This window comes from Copadichromis virginalis, linkage group LG3, assembly GCF_057382275.1.
Source record: "Copadichromis virginalis isolate Kocher_CV1m ecotype Utaka linkage group LG3, C_Virginalis_male_GT1.1, whole genome shotgun sequence".
Taxonomy (NCBI): Eukaryota; Metazoa; Chordata; class Actinopteri; order Cichliformes; family Cichlidae; genus Copadichromis; species Copadichromis virginalis.
In genome coordinates, this window is record NC_140620.1 from 57,507,772 (window position 1) to 57,527,760 (window position 19,989).

Consider the following 19,989-nt stretch of genomic DNA (forward strand, 5'->3'; position numbering starts at 1 on the left):
GATAATGGATTTATGGATAAGTTTAATGGCTTTTATATTTGGCAAATGAACAATTGCATGGTACAGTTAAGACCTTCTGCCTGCATCAGCACAGTCCTCACTTTTCTGTCAAACTCACAGCAACAATTTTACAAATAAACATATCAACTATTAGCCAGGTGCTTGGGTTTTTTTTCTTGCCTTTCTATAAGAGTGTTTTCAAGGTTCAGCCTCTTTTGGTTAGTCTAAGGTTACCCTACAAAAATAACTTTATAACATTAGAATGTTTTATTTTCTAATTAACCAGGCTGCCAAGTCCCACCTCATTTAGATGTCACAACACTAGTGCACATTTTTCATAGAACTTTGAGCGCCTGCTAAAATGCAACGCTATTTCAATACCCTACTAGCTTGTTTTCTGAAAAAGGACACAGCCCTTTTCTATAATGGTCTTAATACAGAGATAAGAAATGTAAATGTAAAAATCATGTATTAATTTCAGAAACCTATCAGCAATTTGATGAAGCCAGATGTAACTGTCAGTGTAACACACTCACCATCTAAAATGTTTTTTGCAAGAATGCTGGCAACTTCAATACTTCAGAGTTTGAATGTGAGAATGTTAGACTGGAAGCATTTAAATAGAAAACCATCAAAAAGTGCTTGTATGAATAGGTGTGAATGAGACGAGTTGTATCAAGCACTTTGAGTGCTCAAGAAGAGTAAGTAGAAATGGGTTGTATAAGAACCAGTCCTTTTATGTTTATCCCAGAATCCCAACAGTAGATGTTGCATGTGCATAAACATATTGCAACCAGACAGTCTCAGAACATTTTGATCGTATATTGTTGTTTCTGTAAGTGAAACACGGCACTTCAAAACCATTACTTACTTTTTTAGTTTACCTACAAAAGTCCTTCAAGTTATCAAATCCTCATTAGCTGTAGTTATACAGCTGAAAATACTGGTATTCATCAGTTTTTCTGTCGTCTTCGTGCCCTCATCTTGCTAGTCTCACTTGCATGTGATTTAACAGGGTTGAGCATTAACTTAAGATATAATTATTAATTATTCTTTGGGAGGGGGGGTAATTTTTTCGAGTTTTAGTTCATCTTTAAAGATGAGTACTACAAACATAATTTTTGTAGTTGTGGCTAACACACACGGGGGTTAAGGGCCGCTCCTGGATGTTTCTTGGTAAAACGTTGCTCTGGGAGCTGCAAAGAGAGAAGGACCTGCCTCCTCAGCGTGTGGATTCAGTCCTCAGAGCGCTGACAGCTTGGAAACGCGGCTCAGTCACAGGATGGAGAACATCTGCAGTGGAGCAGCTGTTACACGCTGCGAGTTAGCTCTGGAAGTCCAGCGCGTCTTCTGACAAAAACTACGCAACCGGAAGAATGACTAAAGCTGTGCTGCGACAAACCTCAGCATGGGCTTGTGTGTCTATCACGGTATGAACGTTTTCGCCCGCGGTAAAAGGAAAAAAGCAGCTACGCCAGATGTGTTTGTTTTCTGGGACCTTTCCTCAAATCCTGGAGCTCTCAGAGGATTGTTGGCGTGGAGAGAAAGACTGAACCCGATTTCCAAGTGTTGCCGTTCCCCCTGAACATGTGCAAAACGCCGCCGCCCGCATACACAGCGTTATGGGCCAACAGTTAACGCCGACTTGAATCTAAATCTGCCTGAAACATGTTTATCTTGTGGGTACCGTTAAGTTTATTCTTCGGTTGTATTATTTCGCAGACCTGGAGCGTTCAGATGTCGTGGGAAAACTGGAACGCTGAGCTGCACAACCAAGGGAATGAGTTTGGGAAATCGAGTTCTCAGCCACATATCATTTTTATCCTGGTGGATGATCAAGGCTTCCGGGATGTCGGGTACCACGGCTCGGAGATCAAAACCCCGACCTTGGACCGGTTGGCAGCAGAGGGAGTCAAACTGGAGAATTACTACGTCCAACCTCTCTGCAGCCCGTCCAGGAGCCAGCTCATGACGGGAAGGTAGAGTGCATTATAGAGACTGTTCTCTGCTCTGTCCCGGTTGTAGTAACCATGCGTCGTGGAGTTTAGAGGAGAAACTATTGGCGTCTGGGAAGATCAAGGACGTGTTTGGTCAGAAATAAATACACTAGAGGAAACGATCTCCAGGCTCATGTGCTGTCCGTGCCCTCATACAGATCTGTCACGCGAAAAGTGCACTGAAAAAGTCCTTTGTTTTGAGTGAGCGGTGATAAATACATATACACATTATACTATATTTATTGTTATAATCTTTATTGTTTTTATTACATTCTTGCTGCAGCTGGGGATCAATATAACTACTTATCTGCAGTGTAGCTTTATTTTATAATATTACAGTGTCATATTCGTATCTTAAAATCTGAAAAATAATAACTGACTAAAGCTTAAACATTGTGTGGGGTACAAAGTCCATTATTATAGTGCATTAGAAGCATATATCAGCATAAGAGAAACACCTAGTACATTATATAAAAAATTAAAGTACCTTAAAGTACCTTAAAGTACATTAAAGTTGTACCCCAAAACAATTACTGAAGTTACATTCATGCACTGGTCATATACATGCTCTTATCCAATCTATGCCTATGGCAAGATTACTCAAGTACTGTAGTCTAGAGACAAATCATCTTTCAGGAGGAATTAGGCCACCTGACCACCCCTTTCTGGGAACAGCATTTTCCCATTCTACATTTTTCTTAACTTTAAAGTGAAGTAAGTCGCTTCCAAGTACAAGATTACAGTAAGAGTAAAAAAAAATTATGCCATAAATCTTTTATTTCCAAACATTTTTAAATTTACAAAGAAGACACAAGGCAGGAAATTAAGCATCAGGAAATTAATCAAACTTTGAAGAGCTTTGAAGATTAAAAGGATATGGCAAACAATTACATAGTTTGATGCTTTCTTTGAATTGTAACAATTTCATTACTACTCAACTATAACACTTTTTCAGACTTTTCACATAAACATTGATTTGCAGATCTAACTATTGCTGTCTTTGAAGGCCCTGTTGGGCCCAAACCAAAAGAGCTAACAAAAGAGTTTATACAATGTTTTGCATCACATTGATGGGTGTCCAAGACAATAATGAGAAAACTGTAGCACCCCTGGCTGCTGCCCACTGCTCTGATCACCAAGTGGAGCCGCGACCTTAGGATCCATCTAGGTGTAGATTCAGTTATGGTTCCATGCTTCTGATAATGAGCAGGTGGTCACAGAGAGATTAGATTAGATTAGATGAAACTTTATTAATCCCTCGGGTGGATTCCTCCGGGAAATTCAGTTTCCAGTAGCAAAGCACCGAAAGAAGTTGCATGTTACAGATACATTAAGGGGAATGAGAGTAAGGATATAAGCATAAATACACCATATATACACATATATAGATACAGAATATACAATATGGATAAATAGGATTGCTCATTTGAGTGAGTATATTGCACAGCGATTATTGCACAGTCAAATATAAGAAAAAAGACAAAACAAAAAACAAAAGTCAAATATTGCAAATATTGCACAGTGTAGAAAAGTACCTACAACTCAGTTGTTCCCGCCCTCCCTTGTCCCCCTGTTTCTCCTCCCTCTCCCCTCCAGTGAGGAGTTAAACAGTTTGATGGCGAGATAAGCATGATGAGGTTGAATATGGGTGAAAGAAAAGCATCTCTTCCTGTGTTGAGACTAAAACATTACATGTCTGTGTAAACTGGATATTCACAAAAGCTCAGAAAACAAAATTGTCTCAAGTCTCACTGGCATACTTGGAGAGACTTGTCATGACAAATTTAAGTCACTAAAGGACTGAATCCAAAACATAAGACCTTCTTAAGCTCCTGACTGAGTTTTTACAGGTTGTTTAGACTGGTTACCTTGGCTACCAGCTGCATCTGAACCATCTTCTTGTTCACCATACTCACATTATACACTATCAGTCAAAAGTTTGGGCAACCATTTAATGGTTTTTCCTTATTTTTATGACTATTTACATTGTAGATTCTCACTGAAGGCATCAAAACTATGAATGAACACATATAGAATTATAAAGTAAACAGAAAAGTTAAAAATTACTCAAAACATTTTTTAGATTTTAGATTGTTCAAGAGAGCCACCCCTTTGATTACTGCTTTGCTCACTCTTGGCATTCTCTCAATGAGCTTCATGAGGTCGTCACCTGAAATGGTTTTCCAGCAGTCTTGAAGGAGTTCCTAGATATGCTGAGCACTTGTTGGCCCTTTTGCCTTCACTTTGCGGTCCATCTCATCCAAAACCATCTCAATTGGGTTTAGGTCAGGTGACTGTGGAGGCCAGGCCATCTGGCGCAGCTCTCCATCACTCTCCTTCTCGGTCAAATAGGCCTTATACAGCCTGGAGGTGTGTTTGGGGTCATTGTCCTGCTGAAAAATGAATGATGGTCCAGCAAAGAACCGCCACACCACCACACCTCCTGCTCCATGCTTCACAGTGGAAACCATGAATGCAGTGACCATTCGTTCACCTTTTCTGCGCCACACAAAGATATGGCAGGTGGAACCAAACTCATTAGACCAAAGCACAGATTTCCATTGGTCTAATGTCCATTGTGTTTTTTGGCTCAAACAAATCTCTTCTGCTTGATGCTTTTCCTTAGTTGTGGTTTCTTAGCAGCTGTTTGACCATAAAGGTCTGATTCACACAGTCTCCTCTGAACATGTAGAGATGTGTTTGCTACTGGAACTCTGTGTGGCATTTATCTTGGCTCTAACCTGCGGTGCAGTTAACTTGCGATTTCTGAGGCTGGTGACTCAGATGAATTTATCTTCAGCAGAAGAGGTGACTCTTGGTTTTCCTTTCCCTTTCCCTTTTTGGTTTTTGTGACTGCACTTGGGGACACATTCAAAGTTTTAGCAATTTTCCTCACTGACTGACCTTCAGTTCTTAAAGTAATGATGGACAGCTGTTTCTCTTTACTTAACTGATTGCTTCTTGCCTTTTGAATTCTAACAGTTGTCGAGAGCTGTTTAGAAACCTGACTTCTGCATGACACAAGAAGCTAACACTAGCTTACACTAGCTGCAGAGGTGGCCGAGTACATTGAATAGATTCGAAGAAAGCAGGGAACAATCCACATCACTGTAAAATGCTGTCCGTCTTGTCAGCCAAGGAGGAAAGTTTAATGGATCATGGCACTGATGTTATAATGCCAATGGATGATCTGTAGGTAGAGATTGCAAGTATTCAGGGATACCACGACCATAGTCTTGCATGGCAAGCTTGCACCAGTAGATTAATTCAGAAGGCGTGCAAATCTATGAGTGTACAGGGTAGTGATGCAAGTTCAAGTTCACTCAGGTCATCAGACAAACAATCAGTTATGTTGCTGATAGAAAAACAAGTTAGCGGCATGAATTCTGGTCTCAGTATAAAACAGTTATTCATAACAGTGATGTACTGTGTAAATGGGAGAAGCTATCTGACTGGAACATTAACAAGAGCGCCAACAGAACCTCTTCAGAACCAATAAACAAAATTCAGTACCCCAGTGAAAAAGTCGCCCTAAGGGCATACATAGAGCTACACACAGCAAATGGAGTTTATCACACTGGATATATTGTGCAAGTACAAACATGAAAGAGAATATTATCCAGAACATTCTGTGACTGCTCACAAAGAGGAAGCAAGAAAACTGGCATAGTGTTATGTCTGCCTTAACACATAGTGAAATTCTGCAGAGTTGAGTGTTTCACCTCCTGACATCATCAATTAGTTTGCGATCAAAAAGAAGTACATTTGAGTACTGATAGTAGCAGAACAAATGCTTTGGTGTCATTGCTTGCCAGATGGAGGCAGCCAAAAACGCATAGTTCATGAGAGCATAGTGAAAGAGCTAATGCTATCATTGCTGAGGCACAACTTCGGATCATCCGCTCATGTGGGAGTGTCACTGGAAAATGTGGTGAATACACAGCAAAGAGTTGAAAAGGACAGAGCAGCTTGTTGGTTTCACAATAAAAGGCACTGAACTCTTATTATCAATAGGAGTGAATTATTAATGGCAAGTAGTGTGTTGCAAGGTTGAGAAAATAACAAAATCACTAATAGCTGTTGAAAGCAGTTTAGGATGTACATTGCTTGGACCACTTTCAGCATCAAGTGTCACTGAGACAACTGGCAAACAGCCTGACTGTGAAATACTACATGCCACATTATGAGATAAATTAAGAGTGGTGTTTGATGCATCATTCTGATGTTTTAGGAGCATTACAATACAATATAAAGTATTCTGATTACCGCCCATTTAAACGGTAACTGTAACAGAATACAGTTACTCATATTTTGTATTTTAAATCCATAATGCCGGTACATATATTCCGCTACTCCCCAACACTGGATTCCAGTGACAGTGCTGCTGCCTCAACATTGTGACTCAATTACAAAGTTTCACAAATCCAGAGCTGTGGTCACACTGTGCTAGCAAAAGCAATCCTGCTGAGCTAAACACCACATGACAGTGTTCAGAACCTTATTCAAAGTAAGCTGTGGTGGAATACATGTTTCACTGATGAAGTTAAAAAGGATTGATGTGTTCAAGATGAGGTGAACTCTGAGCTAAGATCTACCTTGTAGGCTACAGTATAGCTTACCAGCACTGAATGAGCTGAACCACAGCTAGACCTAGAGAAGTACAGAAGGTTAAAAACAGTACTGAGAATAACTATGGGTTAAAAGGCTCATGGTCAATTCCCACTGTAGTCAAACAATAAAGGGAGCACTAATTCCAGAGTAGCTCACCATGGCAGATTTTTTTTAGAGGAAAGTTACCCAAGAACATAATTTCAGCAAAGGAAATCTTAAACCTGAAATACGAGCAAGATGTCAAGAGAGACTCAACAATCAAAGATTTGAAGCCATTATTAGATAAACACAGATAGTGGGAGACAGGCTGCAGTATCCTGATTTTAGTTTGAGCTAGTGGTACTGCCTACCAGTAATAGATACTCTCAGCTTCTTATTCAGTAGTGTATTGTGTGATGGGGTCAGAGATACTCTTTTGCAAGTGAGGGAGATGTACTGGTTGTTAAGGGGCAGATGGTTAGTGTCATGTTGTTAGAGTTGCAGGTGAATGAAGGTGAAACTAGCATAGCAAGTCACATCTCCATTACCGAGCGACAATGCCAAAACGTTTGCTTGAGCAGACCAAGTTTTATGATTTAAGTTTTTGGAAGTCAATTAAAGAATCAGAGATTACAAGATTTTTCAGTGATAACAGGATCACCTAGAAATTTATTGTCATGCATGCTGCTTTGTGGGGCTGCTTGTGGGAAAGACTTTTGGGGTCTATAAAACAAGTCTAAAGAGGGTCCTACGGAGGGCTTCACTAAACTTTGAGGAGTTAAATGGTAAATGGTATTTGTATAGCGCTTTACTAGTCCCTAAGGACCCCAAAGGGTTTTACACATCCAGTCATCCACACACATTCACACACACTGGTGATGGCAAGCCACAGCCACCCTGGGGCGCACTGACAGAGGCGAGGCTGCCGGACACTGGCGCCACCGGGCCTTCTGACCACCACCAGTAGGCAATGGGTGAAGTGTCTTGCCCAAGGAACAAGGCGAACTCCCAACTCTTAAGCCATGATCGCCCCTGATAGGATAGGATCCCCTGAGTTCGCTGATAGGAGGAAAGGCAGTTTTAAATCCCAGACCTCTGTTCTTTGTATACAGTGAAGCGTCAGAGCTCCAGTTACTTATACCCTCTCATTTCCTGGTTGGTGGGAGACTAATTTCTCTTCTGCCATCTCAGGTGACCAGCAAAAGCCAGGAGGACATGGGTCCAAGATGGGGGTGGAACTGCTGGTGGAAAAACTTCTTGATGGATGTAAAATCTAGTCACAAGTATGAAACTCCTACGCCTACTCTGGTGAATATAGGAGATGTTGTCCTAATTGGACAAGATAACCTACCCAGGCAAACTTGTAAAAAGGGCAGGATAATGGAGTTGTTTCTAGGGAAAGATGGGTGCATTTATTGATTTAATGTTCACATTTCTACAGAAAGTGTGCCGTCCCTTGGGCTGTATCGCTGGATTAAAAACATTCTGCCAAGGTTGACAGAATGTTTTTAATCCAACAAAACTGCCCAAGGGACTGCCAGCCATCACAGCTTTGCTCAAGTTAATCAAACAAAGGAAGTTAAATGATAACTGGGGATCGACTGGTCTGGAGCAAATATACAGCGTATGGGCAATATTAAAACATCGTCAGTGCCACAAGTTAACACTTTCAGTATGTGACTGTTATCTATGATAGTGCATGGTACAAGTGCATGGAACGACTCAGCAATGTTAGTTCCAAGAGTAATCTAAGATACACAACATAAAATCCAAGCCAAGGGAGCAATAGAACTGCAGAGATAGCAAGGAAATTAACAAAGAAGCTGCTATAAGGAAGAGCAAAGTAAGATGAACTACTCGAGGCTGACTTTGATTAAATGCAGATCATTAGGCTGAGGCTTCTTATTTGAGCCATGTTTGATGAGAAAGTTGTGCAGAAACACTAGGAAAAGCTCCCAGTTTGGGCAGCTAGTCTGTCCGGGAACCTCCTCAACCTCAGTGGTTGAAGGAGTCACCAATTCACTTGCCATGTGGGACCTTAGCGATTGTCAGGGCTCTGTGATTCAAGTTTAATGACGTGTATGATTTGCTGGCGTTTTGGCTTAGTGGTTGTGTAAATAAACCAGAGAGATAGCATGATTATAGCTGTGTTTGAAAGCAGAACTTGCATTTTCCTGGGCAAATACAACAGCTGTCTGTACATGATAAGAACTGGAAGTGAGCCACTCTTTGCTGGAAATATTTTTCTGGCTATGTGAGGCTTGAGTCCAGGCTAGATAAAAGAGCCAGCCCCCAAAGCTTTAGATCCTCGGCTTATGCCCTGCTGGTCTCAAGAGAGCAGTAGTTACTGCAGTCATTATTTAAGTCCTTATAAACACTAAAGACCTAGAAATGTCCTTCAGGTGCTCCAAAACCTATAAAGTCAAATCATATTCACCCTCGTGTATGTCAAAAAGAAACAACACAGACATACTTTGAAAGTCTTTACCTCTGTAGCATTTTCCATCAAGACCTCAAGCTGGTTTTACTGATTTGTGGAGCGAGCCCAGGCTGCTCTTAGCATGACATGCCAATTACACGGCTGTAACCTTTTGGTATGTGAACACCATCAAACCTGCAGGAGCTGCTTTGGGGCTCTTTAGGGTCAAGTCTTAACGCACATGTATATGTCTAAATACATTTGACATTGTTGTCTTGTAGTTTTCTCTTTTGTTCTATCGGGACTGATTCAAAAGGCAGAAGGAGAAGAGTAATCTTTATTTAAATAGAATTAAAAGAGATTGAAGATAATTTAGAGTATTAGATCCAAGTTCTCAGTTAGTTTTTAACAATATATATATATATATATATATATATATATATATATGTATATATATATATATATACACATGTATATATATATATATATATATATATATATATATATACACATGTATATATATATATACATGTATATATTTAAATAAAGATTACTCTTCTCCTTCTGCCTTTTGAATATATATATGTATGTATATATATATATATATATATATATATATATATACATACATGTGTATATATATATATATATATATATATATATATATATATATACATACATGTGTATATATATATATATATATATATATATATATGAAAGAAATACCACTGTACTTTGGGGAAATACCACATATCAATCAATATATTCCTATATTTTCTCAATACAATGGCAGTAGGAAACATGGTTTTAATCAAACTTCAATAGCACTGTCAATATGCTATTTAAGAGCATAATGACAGTGCTATTATTATTGTTATTATTTTTTTTGACCTTCAGATTAATTTGTGACAATATATTTTATTTATTAGGCAGCAAAATGAATTCACATTTTATACCCAAATTTAAACTGGTACACTGGACTTCTCTGAGATGTCAGAAAGTATAACACTCAACCACAAATTTTTCTGTTTATTAATGCAAGTAACTGTATTTTGGCATCTAAGCAGTAAATCTGAAAAGTCACAGATAACAAAAATTACAAGGACTGTTTAAGGCAGTGGTTGCATAAATCATACCTTATGCAGTCAGCTGAACACTGAATGTAGCTGGGTTACAGTTACAGTGCTTCACCTGCCTAGACCACCAATTGACAAGAAAGTCGACCCATTGCCATATTATACAATAAGGTCTGGTATGGTCTCGTTTTAAATCCACCTCAAAGACTTGCAATGCCTAGAAACATCAGATTCAGATATGGGCCTTACTATTATCCTGTAAAGTTTGAAATTTCAAAAGTCATGGGAACCAGCTTTGGATATGAGTCAAAAATATTTTCTATGTTATAAAGATTGCATTTGCAGTCCCCAGTAGTTTTGGAAAAGGGCCAAAAACACATTTTGAATTAGCAAAGCACAGTGTAAGGCCAAAAGCATAATTCTGCCAGCTGCAGCTGGCACTGAAACACTGGTGATGAGGTAGGTTAGGATTTCCCAGGAACAAGTTAGCAGAGCTGGTGAGAAATAATCATACAAATATTCTCCACTTAAGCAAAATCCTTAGCATCTGAAGAGTATTTACTTCAGCTGTTGGCTCCATGAAACTGTATAACAGCTATAATCCCATCAATTCATCACACATGTGCTCAGCCTAGAAAGCTCTGTGCTTATGATCAAATGGCTGAAAGGTTACACCCATATGCAATGCAATATGCACAACTTTTTGTTTAATGATAAAATGAAAAGATCAGACAAATTTGAAAAGCAGTTCTACATAATACACAGAATGCTGTGTCGCAAGTTAAATGGTGTTAGATACAAAGTCAGTTTTTCATTGTACATCTGATTTAACATTTCTCTTTAGAACCACACCAGTTTTGCATGTAGGTCATGTAATAGTTTGTGTTCCAGTTGTGCTATAGCCAGCCAGAAGTACATTTTTATACGAAAAGGTCTGGTATTTTATGCTTGCAGGGAAGTACCATTTTTTCGTCCAACCATATCCCAGAAATCCCTTCATCCCAATCAATTTGCTACAAATATTCACTTGGACTGGTAGAGTAGTGCAGTGGTTTGTACTGTCACCTCTTCAAATCCACTTCCAGTTCCGTCACAATTAATATGATTGTGAGTTCCGTCACAATCATATTAAAGACATGTTATGGTTAGTTGCATGTTGCTTGTTAAGGTTAATTGTGACGCTACGGCCAAATGAACAGAATCGCTTTTGGAGATTTACTTACCTGGATGATTGAGCATGCATCAAGACATCTACAGTAGTGAAAGCCTAGCGATCTGAACAGACTATAATAGTGAACAGTGTACGCACTATGACAGAGACTATGCTATGCCAGTGTCCTAAAACTATAGCAGTAACCAGTGTGAGCATACGGTGAATGATTAGAATAAATGACAGTCATGATTGTGGTCATTGGGAGGGATAGGGGGGAGGAGCAGTGTAGACGGGTTAAGTTGAGTGTGAATGGAAAGGTTCAGTGGGGGACTGAGTTCAGTAGGGTGACAGCAGTTGGGAAGAAGCTGTTCCTAATCCTGCTGGTTTTAGTCTGTGAGGTCCTGTAGCGCCTTCTAGAGGGGAGGAGCTGGAAGACTTCATTGGCAGGATGAGAGGAATCCCTGAGAATGATGCGTGCTCGGCATAGACATCTCTTCTTGTAGACATCCTCAATGGCAGGAAAGTGGAGTCACTGTGATGTGTTAGGCAGTTTTCACCACCTGCCGGAGTGCTTTGTGGTCAGCGACAGAGCAATTACCATACCAGACTGTGACATGCTCTCAATGCTCTCTATCGCACAGCGGTAGACATTACCCAGTATGTCAGTTGTTCTTCTTCAATGTCCTCAAGAAGAAGAGGCACCGATGGGTCTTCTTGACCAGGCTGGAGGTGTTAGTTGACCAGGACAGATCGAGATCTGGGGGTTCTGAAGAACTTGAAGCTGGGAACCTATTCAACAGCTCTGCTATTTATGTACCTGAGAAGAGAAGTACAAACTTACTGAAACTACATAGCAATAATAAGTGATTACTATTTAAGCCATTGTCTGCTGAGTGTACATTATTGAAGTATACTGGAATGAAGCAATTATGAAGCAAACTGCTTTCATTTAAGGTGGAGTGTAGCATACTAAGGGAATTCAGATATAATAATTTATAGGACATATTACAATAACACTTTGTGTTTTCACTTATTTTTTAAGTGTATAAAGAAAGTGTTTATGTCACTTTGGAAACTTATGTCAAGCCTCCTCTGTTGTGATGTTTTCAATTGTTGAGTAACTGATTGTGTGGAGGCATATGACTGGGACATTCTTGGAAGTTCTGCACGTGGAAAATCTGTGTTTTGAGTTAGAACTCATAAACGATTCTATAAAACTCCTGCAGGTCCAAGTTTTTGCAAAGTAGCATTAAAAGTCAAATAAATCACCCATCTAAAAAAATGAATTCCCTTGCACACCAAAATTAGGAGTTTATATTTGCATTTAGTATAGTATCTGTTCTTCATTTATCAGATGAAGTACAGGGTGACCTGCTGCCAAGTTGGCTGCAGGTCACCCTTTGCTACAAATCATAGTTTACTGTCTGGTCTTTGGTCTGTTATTTTTGCCTCCCATTACCCATCAACTTCTTTTCACTGGACTTCTCAACATTACCCTGCCCTTGCAGGCCTATAAGCCCTCTTCTGCTTTGGATAATAACATATTGGTGTAAAATTTTCAGTACAGAGATCCTCTCTGTGAAAAGTCACCCTATTGGGGTGTGTAGGGCTACTGTGGTTAATATATGACAATTTATCTCTTTTTTCTTTTTTCCTTTAGATATCAGATCCACACAGGCCTTCAGCATTCTGTCATCCGAGCTGCTCAGCCCAACTGCCTACCCCTGGAAAATATCACTCTGCCCCAGAAGCTAAAGAACGCAGGCTACTCCACCCACATGGTAGGGAAGTGGCACCTGGGCTTCTACAAACGTGGATGCCTTCCTACCCAGCGTGGCTTTGACACGTTCTTTGGCTCCCTGCTAGGAAGTGGGGACTACTACAGTCATTACAAATGCCAAGGCCCTAGCATGTGTGGCTATGATCTGTATGAAGGGGAAGAAGCAGCTTGGGAACAGGACCGCGGCTTGTACTCTACTGTGATGTTTACACAAAAGGCTGTCAGTATTTTAGCAAATCACAACCCTCGTAAGCAACCTTTGTTTCTGTACTTGGCTTACCAGGCGGTTCATTCCCCACTGCAAGTTCCTGCTCGCTACCTCGAGCGATACAAGGGCATCCCAAACCCGTACCGTCGTAAATATGCTGCCATGGTTTCCTGCCTGGATGAAGCCATTCATAACCTCACATTAGCACTAAAACACTATGGTTATTATGACAACACAGTTATAGTGTACTCTTCTGACAATGGGGGCCAGCCTTTAGCAGGAGGAAGTAACTGGCCCTTGAGGGGTAGTAAGGCCACATACTGGGAAGGGGGGATCAAGGCAGTGGGCTTTGTTCACAGTCCCTTGTTAATGAACAAAGGAACAAAATGTCGATCTTTGATCCATATTACTGACTGGTTCCCTACACTGGTAACCCTAGGTGAGGGAACTTTAGATGAAGATCTGAATCTGGATGGGTATGACGTCTGGGAAACTATTAGTGAAGGCCGCCCATCACCTCGTCATGACATTCTCCATAATATTGACCCAATTTACATCAAAGCCAAAAATGGATCGTGGAAGGCTGGGTACGGCCTATGGAACACAGCTATTCAGGCTGCACTCCGAGTTGGCCACTGGAAGCTACTAACAGGTGTGCCTGGTTACAGTGACTGGGTGCCCCCACAAACTTTTTTGAATCAGCGGCTAACCACTCGCTTGCATAATGAACGTGTCCGCTGGGACCGAGGTAAGTCCATCTGGCTGTTCAACATTACAGCGGACCCCTATGAGAGAGTGGACTTGTCTCAGCGCTACCCGCATATAGTAAAGAAGATGCTAATGCGGCTAGCTCAGTACAACAAGACTGCTGTGCCGGTGTGCTACCCAACTAAAGACCTGCGTTCTAATCCTCAGTACAACGGTGGGGTGTGGGGACCCTGGCACAAAGACATGAGGGAGCAGCAGGAAGAGGATGAGATGTATAATAACTTGTTCACCAACCATCTCGGTAAAAAAAGATGGGAAAAAAAATCAAAGAACACAAAGTTGAGAAGAGAGTAGAAGAGTAGCACATTACATACCACGTTTGTGAATGCCTTAAGTTATATTTACTCAGGGATTAATGCTTACTCTTACAGGATTGTGCTGTCAGACATTCTAATTCCAGGTAGTTTTAACTTGACTCCAGAAAATACTGTATGAACAAAATGCAGATGGACATTTTCAGAGTTCCTCGAGAGAACAATTAAAAGATCAGTTGTTCAAACACTACTGCTATGCCCAGACAAAACCAAGACCTCATGTAAGTGACAAGGGCATTTAAAGAATGTTTATTTTTCTAGATTCTGTTGCATGCTTGACCTGTTGTCAGATTTTTCTTATAGATTGACGTTTCACTTAGAGTAGAAAACAAATTTCACTAGACAGTTGCCATATATGTTTGGTGACAGACAAATAAAATAAAACATAGTTCTATTGTGTTGTTGATTGTAGCACTAAGGTACTGTGGAAACAGATGTGCAAGTAGATGTGTGTTGTTTTTTATAAGCATAGCCAGTGTGAACTTTAAGATAATAGCATTTGTTCCCTTATTCTTAGATGATATCTGGTTGAGCACAAACCAAACTGAATGTGAGACAAATAAACAAAATAAAAGCCCTAGACACAACATTTCAAGTTCTGTTTTACTTGCATTTTACTATATCCTGATTTTGTTTATTCTGCTAACAACTACGTTTGTAATTTGAAAACCTTGTGTATGTTTTTCATGTTTAGAAACTGAAAGGCAGCTTCTGGGTATAGTTATTTATAGAAAATACAGTAATTTTGGCTTTTACAGGTGAGTAAAAAGTGAATTGCTTTTGTGGAGTCCTTAAAAAATCTCTCCCTCATCACTTAGAGTGTACTGTACAAGAAGTTGGGATCGAAGAAAAACGAAGAATGCAGCTATTTATATGAAGTGAACACACATACATACAACCTTTACAGCAATATTTTCTTATACATCTGTTGCTTGGCACCCATGGAAACAGTTGGAAGTCTTACGACTGACTTGAGCTGATTGCAAGCTTTGCCAGTATATGATTGATCAAACTTTTATGAGCCACTTAACTATTTTAATAACAAAAAATGACCTCGAAGTACACCACTTCCTAGAAGATCCTCTGTTAACCAGATGCATGGATCTGGTACAATCTGAGGGATCAAAATAGGGCTTCCCCCAAGAAAGGCTGCCAGGTTGCTTTGCACATCCCCCTCTCTCTGCAAGCGCCAACTTGTGACCTCAGACTAACTCAATTTTTACAGCAGCATTTGTGTACACAGCTTATGCTGATATGTGCATGGTTCTTTTGATTCTTAATCCCCATAAATGTGAAGAAGGTGAGGTCAGTTTCAGTTTATGATACTGGCTCATTCACAGTCATTTATGTCTACAGGCAGATTGTACCCATGGGAACAGAATTTACCTGGCTAAGCTCAAATTTATTTCTCACCATAAAACGCAGGTGATGGCATCTCGAGTATCTCGAGCTACAGCTGAGAGTATAGAAAATCAGATTCTTATTTTCTCTGCAAAATTTCCCCTCCTGTGGGCCATGGGAACACTTAAACCCTGGATTCTCTTGGAATTCACATTTGCTTTCACTTATGGGCATTAGCATCCCGCTTATGGGAAAAAGAGCTGTAACTAAGCTATAAGGCAACACATCAAGCTGCTATCTCACTTTAAAAATGCCCATCAGTGCTCATTGGGAATGATAGGAGAAAATAAACCTTATGGATGGCAAAACCACAAGGCTTTGATCTGGCTGGAGTGTGGCAGGCAATTTTGCCTTATTGTGATGGTTTCCTTTCAGTCATGGCACTGTGTGAAACACATGGTTTAGGTTCTCGTATGCTTGATTGAGGTTCAAATTAGCTGAATTATGTGTAGCCAACTGGAGCTAGCTGACCACACGGCTGCCAAGAGCTACATGTGAAATACTATGATGCAGCCAGGCTTACATTCCCAAAGACATGAAATGAATGAATGTAATGAAAAAGAAGACAGATATCAAGCAGCTGTTAACCAAAAGAATCAGGATTAACACAAAATTTATGAACAATCTTGTTACCACTGCCCCATGTTTTCACTTAGACACCCAAATAACTCTGGAAAAAAAAGAGTAGCTAAAGAATGTGGTTTTAGAGGTTGCTAAAAATAAAGCAAAGAGTTACTGTGCTTGTCTTACATGAGGATAAACCAGTAATATCATCTGGAGGCTAAATGAAGTAATTTGTGTACACAGGTTTTATTCTAACCGCTTTTTTTGCCAGGTGATCATTTTACAGCTGTTATTTTGTTCAGCCTCCTTGTGGAAGACATTCTTCAGTCCAGCTATTTATTATTTATGATTCATTTATTTTGATAGTCCACCACCAAACTATGCCATATAAAGCTGTTTTATTATTTAGTTGGCTCTGCTTTGTTCATCAGGGCCTTGTTTTCAAACGTTTCAGAAAAAACTATAACATTAAAGGAATCTACATGGAAATGGGTTGCCATCTTTATTTTATTTGGAGTGTGGTCTTATGTTCAGGTTCAAGGTTTCAAGGTTCTTTATTTGTCACATGCATAGTTATACAAGTATAACACAGTGAAATGTAGCGACACACAGTGAAATGTAGTGAAATGAAATGTAAATTAAATATGAGCCACGCACACCCACACCCATGCAGAATACTTGCCATTAATTACAGCTGAGCTCACCTGTGCATACCTGTTTGAAAATATTCCTGTTCTTGTTGCCACAAAGACTTTCTTTAGAGTTTAAGTCTGAGTTCGCCAGAATTAATCTGAACAAATTTTAGCTATAGGATCACATGAGGTCTGAACATGGTTACTCCAAATAGAAAAGGGATTCTGAAATCAGACTGGATTACATTCTACAGTCTGGGTTTTGCTTCTAATTAAAGCTTCATGATGTGTTGTTCACTGTGAATTGCATTTGGTTTTTATCTCCATTTTACTGTGCCCCAGCTTTTTTGGAAAAGGAGTTGTAATCAGTGCATCTCCAGCTGATTTCAACATTATGACAGACTGATCATAATATTAAATATTATCAGAGATGAATCAGTTTCTTTTTCATGGCAATCCATCTGTAATGAGTTCAGTGCAATGAACAAATTTTTACAGGGTAATTCACCAACTTTAGGTAAGGATTGTTAACTTTATGTGACCGTGTTAGCGGCCCTACTTCTGTTACTGTTATGTGATGTTAAAGGGTTTTCATTTCATATTTTATGTTATACAAGTTTTGTGGACGAATATAAAAAAAAATCTAAAAAAGACTGTTGCAGAAACCTGAAGAGAGAGGTTTAAGACTGCTGAAGGACCTGCAAATAAGGACACTGAGCAGTTGAGTGAATTGCTGACAGGAATAATAGAGAACCAACAACCTTTGGCGAACATATCCTATAATGGCCATCTAGACAGTTAATAATAATAATAATAATGGATTGGATTTATATAGCGCTTTTCAAGGCACCCAAAGCGCTTTACAATACCACTATTCATTCACTCTCACATTCATACACTGGTGGAGGCAGCTACGGTTGTAGCCACAGCTGCCCTGGGGCAGACTGACAGAAGCGAGGCTGCCATATCGCGCCATCGGCCCCTCTGGCCAACACCAGTAGGCAAGTAGGGTAAAGTGTCTTGCCCAGGGACACAACGACCAGGACAGAGAGCCAGTTCAGATGAGGGATCAAGCACACCTGATTTGAGTATATTAGTGCATTGATTTAGCTATTCTCTCATTTCAGATTATTGTTTTTCATCAACAGGTGTCTCGTTTAATGTGTTCATTTGATCATATGAACTGTTCTTGTGTGTAGGTGGAAGTGAAATGGACAGAACTGCAGAGTTGCAAGGCATAGCTTCCTCAGAAGCTATGATGTGTGCCAGCACTGCTCGAACAGAAGACTTACGATGAATGAAAAGCTGGCTATTGAATTTCATTAACACAAGTTGAAGTATCTAAAGGAGGAGCATGAAATGAAAAAGAAGATACTCCAAGTAGAATTAGAAATGAAAATGTGAGATGCATCAGTCTCAATATACCAGCAATGAATAAAAAAAATACAGAGTAGAATGCAGTAATTTGACCATGACATGTTCAAGTCCTTGTCTGTGGTTTGTTGGAATTGAAGGCATCTTCTCGGCATGAATCAAAGTATATTCCAAAGGCACTGAAAATGACTCTTTCAAACACCAAACATGCACTCTACTAGACCCCTTGTGCATATATAAGCTTGGATATAGCACCTTTGATTAGGAGTATGTGGGTACAAGCATTGTGTAAACAAAAATTTCCTTCCTTGTACTCATTTATACCTTGACTGAGGAAGCAGATTTATGTTAGTCTCAATTAACGCTTCTAATTATTCACAAAATGAAGAAGTGTTTTTCTTTAGTCGAGAAAGTTTGCTTATAACCCATTGCAAGTGCATGTATACATGCGTTTCTCACCATTATAATGGCGAGAAACGCATTGACTCGGTGACATCAGTTGTTTTTGTTCAATTTAATAAAGATAAATACTATAGAATTCAGAAAGTTTAAAAAACTATTTTTATTTGAAATTCAAAAACGATTATTTGTTAAAAAAAAATTAACTTGACACATACAATAGGTGGATGGACCTTGATGCGTCACGGCAGACAACACCGACAACCCAGGTTACAAAATACTTACGGGGATGATCCTCACCACAACATCACCTGGCTGCAATCCACTCTACCAAATTGGCAGACTCACTGCAATAGATACATTCAACTTCAACTGCTTTTTCCTCAAAGCTAATGTCACTGGTACTCTGAACTTGATTTGAAAGAAAGTCTGAAATAATATAAATTACTTTTGATTTAACTTTGAAATTTTTGATTGATTTTAATTTTTATTTATAGTAACCTGAGATTCAAACCCACATCTTTTCTTCATCACTATTCTAACATTCTGTGTTGCTATGCCTATGATGCTCTTCAACTCAAACGCTGACATCTTCATAATCCTGTCCTTGATATTGTCTTATAACTATATTTTTCTATCCATTTTCTTTTTAAGTAGACCCTACTACTAATACTTCTCAAAAGACTGGAGCTCAATGGACTAGCCAAAGACCTTACCCTAAGATATAAAACTCTGTATTCATACACTTTTTCAATGGGATTCTATTAACTTTTCCTGAAATAAAGCTTTGACAGCAGTGGTTATAAATATGTCATCTTGCTATGTCCTCTTCTGCTGCTAAGCCTAAATGACACCTGACTGCCATCAGCAGTTTATAATAATTACCTGATCCAATGGGAAATGTGTAAACATGAGAAACACTACATTGTATTTTCTTTTGTTGAACTTTGGCATGGTTACACATCTCAGGATGTGACAAAAGACCTCAGTGTTAACAGTCTACCACAATAGGAAAACAACCAACTTTCCTGTTTACTAAGCTCTGATCTTTAGGATTAGGATTCAACTTTATTGTCATTACACATGTATAAATACAGGGTAACGAAATACAATTTGCATCTAATCAGAAGTGCAAGAGAAGTAAGTGCAATAGGAGCAGATTATATACAGATAGGGGTAGTATAAAAGCCATCTACACTATATTTGGATTAGGCTGAAACAGAAGTAGATTTTGTCTCTGCATAAGTTTGAGGGCCATGGGAATTCGTGAAACAGATCTTACAAGCAGACAAAAGAGAGAAAAATCCTTTGTAA

At 39.4% G+C, this 19,989-nt stretch overlaps 1 protein-coding gene across 1 annotated transcript; it reads left to right on the forward strand.

The window, feature by feature from the left end:
* Window positions 1-1,239: 1,239 nt before the first annotated feature.
* Window positions 1,240-14,892, forward strand: arsj (arylsulfatase family, member J). The gene is made up of 2 exons (XM_085451789.1): window positions 1,240-1,979; window positions 12,896-14,892. Exons 1-2 carry the CDS (start codon window positions 1,669-1,671, stop codon window positions 14,283-14,285), a joined length of 1,701 nt encoding a protein of 566 aa, XP_085307915.1. The 5' UTR covers window positions 1,240-1,668; the 3' UTR covers window positions 14,286-14,892.
* The last annotated feature ends 5,097 nt before the right edge of the window (window positions 14,893-19,989 follow it).

Coding starts and splice junctions, on each gene's coding strand:
- arsj (XM_085451789.1), top strand. CDS start 1,669: ATGTTTATCTTGTGGGTACCGTTAAGTTTATTCTTCGGTTGTATTATT. Junction 1,980..12,895: donor AGCCAGCTCATGACGGGAAG/GTAGAGTGCATT, acceptor TTTTTCCTTTAG/ATATCAGATCCACACAGGCC.